This window comes from Antechinus flavipes, chromosome 1 (genome assembly GCF_016432865.1).
Source record: "Antechinus flavipes isolate AdamAnt ecotype Samford, QLD, Australia chromosome 1, AdamAnt_v2, whole genome shotgun sequence".
NCBI lineage: Eukaryota > Metazoa > Chordata > Mammalia > Dasyuromorphia > Dasyuridae > Antechinus > Antechinus flavipes.
In genome coordinates this window covers 249,603,322-249,615,578 of record NC_067398.1, presented here as the reverse complement: position 1 = coordinate 249,615,578, position 12,257 = coordinate 249,603,322, and the positions used below count along the sequence as shown (strand labels likewise).

The following is a 12,257-nucleotide window of genomic DNA, read 5'->3' as shown; positions in this document are numbered from 1 at the left end:
AATATTGACAAGGTAATTAATTTTTAAAAATACTATTGGAATATTGACTTTTTCCACATTAAATAAAAGTAACATTAAATATTTGGTTGCCTGCTATAGGAACTTTAATATCAATTTTATTTTATAAGTAACATAAAATTGTGAATAATGCAATTTATGCAAAGGGACATTGCTTTTTGGACAAAGTTATCATACCTTTATGTGCACTATTTATTTCAGTGTGACATATTAGGTCTATCTAAGCTAAGCTGGTAAATAAACAATTTATTGCTTCTGATGTGTTTGTGTGTTTCTTTTCTTTCATTTTTTTAAGTGAACTGCCCCATTCACCTCAAAACCTCTTGGCTAGCCTGAATTCTTCCCATAGCCGTACTGTGATGCTCTCCTGGGTTCGACCCTTTGATGGAAACAGTCCTGTGCTTTATTACATCGTGGAGCTATCTGAGAACAGTAAGTAGAGGAAACAACTGCCATCTTGGAAAATGATCCAAATTGTTTCTGGGCTTTTAAAATTCTTAATCTTTACCACAGACTTTAGACTCAGGAACAAGGGACATGATATTACTTTCCTTGAAGGTCTCTAAATGGAAATATACCTGTTACTTAAGGAAAGGTAAAACGAGATCACAATATCTGTAAAAAGAAACAGAGAAAATTGTCACAGGAAAAAATAAAAGCCAGAGATTGGACAGAGTTGAGGCCCAGCAAGATTGCCATCCATCCAGTTCTGTTTTTTTCCTCAACAAAAACTCCTGGCACGAATAAAATCCATGAAAGGAAAAAGAAAAAAATAAATAATCCATGGCCCCGAGGCTTGTCTCTGGATAATGAGAGCTATTGAGGAGTTTTCCTGTTCGTATTCTATTCCTCTTGTAAGGCCAGTAGAATTAGCAAGGAGACAAAGAGAGCATTGCTAAAGGTTGAAACTATTCATTAAAATAACCTTCTTTTGGAGATGTGGGGAGATTTTTGTAGATTTTATTTATCTGTGCAATTCATGACTACAATTACCATGAATAAAGAGAGTGCTGCCTATAGCCTATTTAGAGCATTTAGCTGATGAATAGCTAGCTAATGGTACTAAATAATAATAATTACAATAATGATGATGATGATGATCTTCTTGACTTCATTGAAGTATTAAAAACAGTAAGTAACAAAGTTCATATGTATATAGCTCTTTGAAACTTGCAAATTACTTTCTTTACAACAGCCATAATAGGAAGGGAACGCATGTATAATAATCCCCATTTCACATATGAGGACCTTGTATGTAACCTTTAGTAGTCTTGTGGCTTGTCCCTAGTCAAATAGCTAGTAAGCATGAAACTCAACACTCAGACCTAGACCATCAAAGTTCAGGCTCAGTACTCTTTGTACTGTACGACAATGCTGTATCTGAATGTTTCCTGATATAAGTCTTTAAACAAAAAGTCATTGGCACTCTTACAATTAAATTCATTTTTTAAAGTAAATGTTTCCTAATAATAGAACAAAATTATTGTTTCAGTAATGTACAATTCTTTGTGACCCAATTTGGGGTTTTCTTGGCAAAGATACTGAAGTGGTTTGCTATTTCCTTCTCTAGTTTATTTCACAAAAGAAAAAAGTAAAAACCTTAGTTGTATAAATTGTATAAATGTTGTAAACAAGGTTAAAGGACTTGCCCAGGATCACACTGCTAATAAGTGTCTGAGGCCAATTTTGAATTCAAGAAGATGAATCTTCCTAACTCTCTGCCCAGCACTCTATCCTCTGTGCCATCTAGTTGCCTTAGAACCAAATTATATATGCCTATTTAAAATCTCAGATTTTAAAATCTGTTTATTCCCAATCTAATAATATTACAAATATGACATAGTTGCTTGCTGTTGATAGTATTTTGTAATTGGAAATAACATAGGATGGCATCGTTTATCTTCTAAGTTACAATAATTTTCATTTCCCTTTTCCCTTTTACTTATATGTTAGTATTTGAGAAGGCTGGAAAGGTAAGTTAGAAGCACATTACTGAAAACCTTACATTGAAGAGTTCTCATTTTCACTTTATCCAGCAGTTACTAAAGGGTCACTGAAGCTTGTTTAATACATGAGTATCATAATCAATAGCAATGTTTTAGAAAGAATAATTGGATAGCTGTGTAAAGGATGGCTTAAACAGAGAAATATCAGACTACCAGTTAAGGTGTTATAGAGGTAAGGAGGAATGAGGATCTAATCCACCCCCCACTGAATGAAGACCATAGGTATTAGAGAAATTAGCAGGACTCACAAATTGTTTGGATATCATAGGATGAAAAACAATGAAGAGTCATAAATGAATTCCATTTTAGCATTGAGAGATATGGATATATCCTATCTGTGACTACTTATAAGACATGGGCAAACCACAATCTCTGTGGGGCTCAGATTGCTCATTTGTAAAATGAGTTAGATAGGTAAGTGGTCTGTTGGAATCTTTACAAACTGCTAACTCATTAGAGTTGATGTTTTGGGCCAGAACCTGAAACAAAGTACTAAGTAGAACTAATTGATACAATGCTTGGGTTCACATCTTTACTCATTGGAGTTCACAAGTATGGGAGATTCACATGTAACTTTGTGAATTCACACCTCCCTTGAAGCTCTTAGGGCCAAAGAGCACTATGGGAGAAAACCCATAATCCCTCTCTCTTGTATCCCACAATTCCTCTCTCTCATACATAAGATACAGACAGAGGCTCTCAGACAGAATTCAACCAAATTACATGGAGAGGAGAGCGTCAAGTCAGAAGAAGCCAGAAGTCGGAGTTGAGCTAGAGCCAGGAGAGAATTACTTCAGAAGGCAAGAGAGATCCATTCCATTTTTCCACTTGGCTGGCTGGTGGCTGAAGAAAGCAGAGGCAGAAGCAAAGGACAATCTGCAAGAGCTCTTGGAACCAAGCAGAGAGAGAGGCCTCAACTAACCGGGCTATTTTGGAAGGAGAAAATAAACGTTAGCATTTTTACCAGCTGGCTGCATTTGGGTGATTATTTACTCTTAACTGAAACTAAGGCTGCCTCCAGAAAATCTCCTCGAGAAACCTCTCACAGAGAGAACCTTTATATTAAAGAAAAAGAACACCACATTTTGGCGCCCAAACAGGGACTTGAACCCTGAAGTTACAAAGTTTACACTGTCTAAGAGGTTTTGACTGAGGATAAAAGAGAGAAATTTGGAGAAAGAAATATTTGGGCCATGTTACACCAAGCCCAATTTAAGCAAATTACAGATATCCTGTAATCATGTTTCTTCCTTTAAGATGAACCTCAAGTACTATCTTCTGTGCGAAGCCTTTCCTAGTCCACCAACTATTATTGTCCCCCACTGAAGCAAGTGTTTTTAATCGTTTTTTGTCTATGTGTCATGGATCCTTTTGGCAGTCTAATGAAGTCAAGGAATTTCTTCCCAGAATAAAGCTTTTAAATGCATACAATAAAAATAATAAGATTACAAAGGAAACCAATCATATTAAAGTAGAATCATTAAAATATTAAAAACAAGTTAATGGATCCCAGGTTTAAAATGGCTACTATAAGACAACCCTGTACTTAATTTTTTTTGCATTTGTTTGAATTTATTAATTTTATATTTATGCTACATATATTTTTCTATATGTACTTGTCTTCCTTCATTAGATTATTAGTTCATCGCAAATAGGAATTATTTCAGTCTCTGTACTTATATACTCTTTATCATTCATTGTGTGTGGTACTTGGTGGGGAGCAAGAAATAAAAGGGAAAAAAGCATTTATTATGCAGCATCTACTATGTGCCAGATACTGTACCCAGAACTTTTACAGATATTATCTCATTCAAATCTAAACACAACCTTGAGAGGCAAGTGGTGTTATCCCCATTTTATAATTTAGGAAACTGAAGCAAAGAGCTTAAATGATCCACCCAAATTCATACAACTACTAAATGCTGGAGATTAGATTTGAAATTTAGTCTTTCCAGCCACTGCACTACCTAGGTGCCTCAGTAGACTTAGGAGAACCCCAGTGGAACTGATTGATTCATCCTTGAATTTCTTTTGCATTTGGAATTTGATACATGAACTAGTTTATTGATACATATATATGTATATGAATGTAAACTGAGTATGATTGTTTTAAAAGAGTCATGGTCAGGGATCATCTTTAGCAGCACTTTTGCTTACTTATCTTTTAAATTTTTTTTTTATTTTTGAGGGTTGGTGTTTTTGCAATATCAAAGATGTAAAGTTTAGTCTCATCTTCACTGAATTATTGCTGAGATAGACAGGAATGCATCTTACAGAATGTGGAACACTAAAGCAGCAGAAAAGCCAGTGAAGGTTAGAGAAGAAAGGGAAAGAGAGAAGAAACATTTATTAAGTGCTTATTCTGTACCAGGCACTGGGCTAATCAATTTTTTAAAAATCATTCCCATTTTTTAATTATAGCTTTTTATATACAAAACATATGCATGGATAATTTTTCAAGATTGACCCTTGCAAAAACTTCTGTTTCAACTTTTACCCTCCTTCCCTCCCCCCCTCCCCTAGATGACAGGTAGTCCCATATGTGTTAAATATGTTAAAGTATATGTTAAATATAATATATATGTATATATATATATACACACACATATTTATACAATTATCTTGTTGCGCAAGAAAGAACGGATTTAGAAAGAATAGGATTTAGAAAATTAAAAATAATCTGATAAGAAAAAACAAAAATGCTAAAAAGAAAAAAAAAAAAAAAACAATAACAGAAAAAGTGGAAATGTTATGTTGTGGTCCATCCTCATTTCCCAGTGTTCTTTCTCTGGGTGTAGCTGGCTCTGTTCATTATAGATCAATTGAAACTGATTTGGATCCTCTCATTGTTGAAGAGAGCCACATTTATCAGAATTGATAATCATGTAGTTTTGTTGTTGAAGTGTACAATGATCTCCTGGTTCTGCTCATTTCACTCAGCATCAGTTCATGTTAAGTCTCTCCAAGCCTCTCTGTATTCATCCTGCTGGTCATTTCTTATAGAACAATAATATTTCATAACATTTATATACTATAATTTACTCAGCCATTCTCCAATTGATGGACCTCCGACTCAGTTTCCAGTTTCTAGCTACTATGAAAAGGGCTGCCACAAACATTTTTGCACATACAGGTCCTTTTCCCTTTTTTAATATGTCTTTTTAATATAAGCCCAGTTGGGCTAATCATTTTACAAATGATAGCTAATTTGATCCTCACAAAACCCTGAGAAGTAGGTTCCATTGTTATGCCCCAGTTTATAGCTGAGGAAGCTGAAGCTAAGTGGTTAAATGACTTGTCTAAGATAACAGAGCTAGGAAATTTCTGTGGCTGGAACATTGAGTAGTCAATTTTGTCTGAGTCTTGGCTCACAAAGGGGAGTCAAAAGAAAAAAATGTTGGAAAGATTAAAGAGAAATTCATGGCTGTGACCTTTTCATTAAGAACTAAAAAACAAACCAACAAAAATCTTAATAAGGAAGCAGGAAAGAAAAGTTCATTAAATTAATCTATCTACTGAATAAATATTTGTAGGTCTCATTGACTAGTCAGTTCATTCTGTGTGTTGATTTTCCTTTTGTAAGAATGACAGTGAAACATAGGAAGTATCAAAGATCCAAGGCAGAGGTAATTCAATTTCATTCAGTTGGACAATTAGACAAGCATTTTTTAAAGAACTCCTTCTATGTGCCAGCCACACTATTAGGTGAGGGACAAAGACAAATGAAATGTTCCCTCCCATAAAGGAGCTTATAATCTATTGATTGACACAGCTTGTATAAATGAAAGAAAAAAGAATTTATTAAATATGCTAAGATACAAAACAGAAACAAGTCAAAGATTATGCATTGCCACAGGGGATCACACATACACACATTTATGTACACATGTATATAAAAACACAAAGATGTATGCACTGGTTGCCTTTCCATGACTTCTGGCCATGGTGCTAATAAAAATCAATTAAGAGGCCATGTAGTAGATTGTTGAAACTCAAAAGGGACAGATATAAGGAACATGAATTGAGTGGGGACAAATGCAAGAAATATAAAGAAATGACAGAAGTTTATGAATGATTGGGTTAGGGAAGGAGAAACTTGAGACAGTGTAGAAAGGGTAAAAATTTTCTATATGTAAGAGGAGAGGGTTGGTCAGTCAGACCAACCTTACAGGGCCCTTCTAGATCTGAAATACTAAAGCTCTGATTCCAAAGTAATATGACAATCTTGAAGAGAAGGTAATTTTGGACAGGAAAGATAATGGTTTTAATTTTAAACTTTCTGAGTTGGAGATGGTGGTATGACATCCAAATGGAAATGTCCATTCAACTTGAGTGCTCTAAATAAAATCTATGCTTTATATTTAATGGTTTTGTTTCCATATAGCTTTATTACAAAGCTGTATCTGGCATATATCTTGAATTCTATTAATGTTTAGTTTAGTACAAGTTAAATCTGAAGAATCAGTGTAAATCTTTGTGGAAGAATAGGTATGAATTTTTTTAATTCCTAAAGTGCTAGAACTTTTCTCCTATATCCTGTCTAGGTCCTGAAAGATGCTAATGTGAAATTTATCTGGTTGGAACAGTTAGTCTTACATGAATTAGATTTATGATACAGCTTCTCATTGAACATTTTCTCTTAATTCAATTTGCCTTTCCTCTTTTGGTGCAACTAGTATCTTTTTCAGCAGTGAAACCAGTGGGAGTCTTATACATCCACTTTATGAACTCATTTGCTTTGATTTAAAGAGGGTTTTTGATTGTCACAGTATAATATGTTAAGCCTCTTCATTCTTATTTGCTATTATGTGCATAAAAGTTGATGGACTTTGTAGTGGTTTCCTAAACAAAATGGCAAAGAGACTATTCTTTATGCTTCACGAAGTTTTAATAGTGTCTTAAACTATATGTGTATGTATGAATGTACTATCAATAATTATGTGATAATTACCCTGAAATATTTTGTTTCATTCTATTTTCTTTAGATTCCTATAGATTAAATGGCACTTCCGATAATATTTGTTCTCCTTTAGTTACTTATTCAAAATCCAGAATGAATATAAATATATATATATATATATATATATATATTTAACAAAAGTATCTAAGTCTCAATGTTTGCCTTTTTTTCCTTTCCTGCCTAGAAGATCAGAACTAATTCACTGTGAAACTTATCTGATCCAACATGTTCAGTGTACCTATTTCTTTTATCCTTTAACTTTTTGTGTTGTGTTGTTTTGTTTTTTTTTTTTTTTTTTTGGTGGGGTTATATTATTTCTTTGTTTCTTGGTACCATTTTGTAATATATTTTATCTTTTTGTGCAGCCACAAAAATCTTTTGAGAAATAGGCAGGGTATAAACTACAAATGAAAATTATAGAAAAAGAGAAAGAAAGAATAAATGAGTCAAAAATATCTATCAAAGACAGATTATTGTATGTAGTTTAGCCCTAAGGGGAAGAGGATAGATGAAGTATTTAAGGAATTATTCCTGTGTTATCTAATCATACATGGCACAGAATAATAAGATAATAAATATACAACGTCATTCATGTAGCCTAAACCCAGAAATAAATTTCTTTTCCTTTATCCTATAAAATGACTCAACTACCTGCCAGTGCTTGGCTGATTTCATGAGTTTGTGCAGATCAGGGTATACTTCCTGAACTGACTTATAATCACCTCATAGAATCCCTGAACAAAGTGACTTATCCTGAGTTTTATACTCTCAAGGATTCACCTCTCCATCTCCCTTTTAGCTCAAATATCTTTTGGCTTCCCATTGTCCTTTAGGAGAAGACTTCACATTTCTTGCACCCTAGACTATAATATGATTTCTCTGATTTAGATTTCTCTAAACACTTTACTGATGATCTTCCCATAGTCTGCTTAAGATCTAGAAGATTACTTTCTCTTACATTATTTCCCTATAATCAGAGAGATCTTCATTAAAAAACAACAACAACAGGTCTGATTTCTAATTAATGCTTTCTGTGACTCCTTCCCACTATTCTAAAGTGATTTCCCTAAGCCAAATTCCCCTAGGTCTACTGGAGTTACATTATAGATCAACTGAAAAGATGAGCCTTTGTTAAGTTGTGGTTCAGATAATGATAGTTTATATATTCCATAGGCCTCATCCAGCTTTCCAGGTACTACAGTTTTTCTAAAGGAATTGACTTTTCAGACACCAGAACTGAAAACTCAGTTTTCAGAACTGAAACCAAAACAGAAAACTTAGAAAAACCTGAACAGTTCTCTCAAACCCAGAAGTTGTACTGTGTTCCTTAGTAGAAGATCTTTATTTATCTCAGAATACTACCTCAACTTTTGACCAAATACTTGACAAACTGTTCTTGGTATACTTTAGCCAATTGCCCACAGATGGGAAAGAATATTCTTGAGATAAGAGGTAGAAAAATTTTGGTTGAATTAAAATCTGCTTTTTTGAACTTGGGAAATATCAGCCTACTTTCTATTTCTCATTGACAACAAAATCCCAGTATTCTTCCAAATCTGTCTGCCTAGATGACTTCAGTATTGTCCTTTCAATACTATATTGGGGTTGGGTTCTGCTCAAGAGATTTTTATCATTCTACCTTAGATCTGGTTACATTCCTCTATCTCAAACATACTAAAAGCTACAAGCCATGTCCCTTTTGATGACTTCCTAGCCATTTTCTAATATTGTAGTTTGTTCTTTAATAACATTATAGCTACATAGTCTGCAGTAATTCCTTATACAACTTCAAGTCCCAGTACTGTATAACCCATGGCTTTAAAAAAGTAATTTCCTACTTGATACACTAGATTGTTCCACAGGGTTTTGGTGTGCTGCTCTATGTATTGTGGGGAATAAAGTATATTAATTTCATGGGATTAACTTCTCAGTTAACCTGTCCGTTAATAGCCAAATGGGTTCTGTATAGGCTCAGAGGAAAAAAAAAAATCTCTGTATTTGGGCATACCTATCTTTGAAAGGTCAGACTCTTCCTGCCCAAGTCTGAGTAATTCAACTGTCATATCGTCAGAAATTTAACTGCATAACATTTTAAAATAGTTTTTTTAGCTTTGTACTTATATGCAAATGCCTTATGAACTTTATAAATACAGAAAACTTGCATGTAGAGAAGTTCATATAGAACATTCTACCCAACCCAGTATAATAGCATTTAGAGGATCACTAAAATAATAGTCTGGAACTCTAAGATACAGAAAATGAATAATAAAGAGCAATTTTTAAACTATTGTGGTCATTAAAAATAGTATCAAGGTTACAGATTAAGAAAGAAGATGAACAATAATGCAGATGTGAAGTTTTCTTTATATTGGCAAAACCTAATGATTCATCCCCGTCTCCTCTCTTAAACAACAGCTATGATCCTTTATGTCTCCTACCCTTCCCTTTGGTTCTTCTAGCAGGTCACTATATGTCAAAGGACTATTTGTGGAGATACAGATTTTAAAATATGTGGACCATCACATAGTTTGTTCATTTTAAATTATTACCTTGATCTATGAGTTATACTAGTTTTGTTTGTTTTTGTCTGTTCCTGTTTTTGTTAGTATCTGATCTCATTAGTTTAGAGAATTATCAGTATGCAAAGTATTGCTTGTCTATTCAAATCAACAGATCATCTGAACATATTTTAGATAAGAACTAGAATAATAAAAAGTTAAGGGACTTATTGTGGTAAGGTAAGCATTATATGTCAGAGGCAGGATTTAAATCCAGGGTTTCCTCATTCCAAAGCTGGCCTTCTATCCACTATACAAATACACTATCAATATATCTGTGAATTTTTAAATTTTAGTGTTATTAGTATTTTTATTATATTTCATATTTTTAAAATTAAATTTAATATTGTTTATTACAGTATTATTAGTATTGCTATTGGCATTATTTGTATCATGTTATTTAAAACTAATCTATATGAAATAATTAGAAAATAATTAGAAATTTGTATCTGGACTGCATGAATTGTGTTCTGAGACAAAAACATCTTAATTTCTGGACTTTCCATGTGGATAAGTGCCAGTCAGATGGTAATTTTATGTTGTTTCCATTTAACTAATCCATCTATTTTACTTAAAATGTCAATAGGACCATGAAGACATTCTGTAAATACCACACTGGACCTAACAATGTCTTTAGTTATAAATCAACTTGAGAGTTTGATCTAACAATTCATGCAGGAAAAATCAAGCAAACAAATAGTGCTTCTTGTTTAGACTGTAATACGTGGTTGGAAAGATAACCAATTAGCTGGTCTGTGAATTTATGGACTACACTAGAAGTAAACAGTGAACTAGGCAGGAAAGAAATAAGTGAGAGAAAGGGCTTGGTTACATTTTGGAAAAGGTACTACACTTTCAGTGATTCCGACCCACCCTCTGAATCAAAACCTCATATCTTTAGTATCAATATTGTTCCATTGATGGAATGAGTATGAATTATAAAACACCTTTGTCTCCAAGTAACTGAATTTGTAGATGACCCAAATGGTAATAGAGAAGATATATATTGTTGGACATAAGGCAGCAACATATTGCTAGCAATAAAGAAGAAATATGAAAGATCAATCAGCTAGCTGAAAAAAATGCAAGTCATCCTTTCAGACTAGTCCCATTTATATTGTTAAAGAAAACACTCCCCAATCCATAATTTGATTGCATTTCTCTCAAAGTTGATATTTATCAATGGAAATAATTAGTGAAAGTCAGTCTTAAATATACTAAATATCCTGAAAGGATAAACAATACTATCTTTAATGCCACACTGCTCTCCCATGGTAGTGATATTTTGTTCCAGAAAAAAGTACCAGGTCTAATAAAATGTCTGGCTTTGAATTTGCCAGATCTTCAGTTATCCTTACCCCACCTCTAAAGACCAGGATAATTTTGAAGGACAACATATTCCAGGCCAAATAGTGGCCAAGGGTATAATATTAATCAATCCACAAGCATTTTTAAGTTATTACATGGTAGACTCCTAGAAATTGTTTTTATTCTGTCTTTATCCCTTCAGTAACTAATATAGTACTTGGCATATAGTAAGTGCTTAATTTATCTAGACTACTGACATCTCTGTTATACTTGAAGATATATAAAGCGTTTTCTTCACAATAATCCTTGTCTATTCGTCTGTAATCTCCATGGAGATAGGAACAATGCATTATTTAAAACTTGATCTTTCCCGACACCTAATATTATAAATGGTCTTTATATACCAAATAAATAAATAAATAAAATAAGAAGCACACTATTAAATAAATAAATAAATAAATGAACAAGTGAATGAATAAATTAATTAATAAAGGATCATTACACGCTTGAGCCTAGCAGATATCACCAACTCAAAGAACATATAAGGAATCCTGTTTGAGAGTAATGATCATTCAAGTCATTTCCATCCATCTCACCCTGAATGTTATTGGACCAAGTTGATATCAAGTGTTATGGTAAACCATAACAGTGAGAAGCTTGGCATTGGAACTAATAAGTGCAATATTATCTTTAAATTCCCATATCTCCCTAAACCAACAGCAAATGCAGAAATAAGGTTACATACTTCTACATGAAGCCAGGATTCTTCATGTTGCCAAAGGTACATATTTTTCACAGTGTAATTTTCAAATTGAGTATTAACAGGGGAAGTTGGACAGTGGAGAACCTGCAGATCATTCATTTAAGGAAGGTGCTTATGATGGGCATCTCATCATTTCCCAAGACTCCATCTTTTGCCCACACCAAATATCCTTTCCTTCCCTATGTTTTGTTTGATCTTCCCCTGTTAGATTAGTTCCTTGAAGACAGTAACTGGTTTTTTTTTTTTTTTTCTTTTGTTTTGTTTTCTGTTTTTTGCATTTCTTTGTATCACCAGTGCTTAACATCACCCAGATGCAGTGGGAGACCTTGGCCAGTACTAGGTTGTGATGACAGAAGCAGCAAAAACATCAGAAGCCCCCAAGCTAAAGAGAGTAAGGGCATCTGGAAACTGGTCAGAAAAAGATTCCAGGATACTACTGAGCTAGCAATGCTTACAGGACCAGATGCTATTTGGCAGCTTAATTGCAAATACCTACTTCTGAGTCATAGTTGTAGAGAAAAGCATTTTAGATATAGAGGGAGTGGAAGACCTGAGGGGCAGTAACACTTTGGACGCCAGAGGATCAGAGACCTTAGTACAATATCATTTCTGGTCCTAAAAGAAGAACATAAAAGAAAAGTATC

At 33.7% G+C, this 12,257-nt stretch overlaps 1 protein-coding gene across 1 annotated transcript in view; it reads left to right on the top strand.

Moving 5' to 3' along the window:
- The window catches only part of SDK1 (sidekick cell adhesion molecule 1), a 400,458-nt gene that overhangs the window by 53,976 nt on the left and 334,225 nt on the right, over positions 1-12,257 (top strand). The window contains exon 9 of the mRNA XM_052000079.1: positions 314-450. Coding sequence (XP_051856039.1) covers positions 314-450 — 137 coding nt within the window. The remainder of the gene's footprint in view (positions 1-313; positions 451-12,257) is intronic.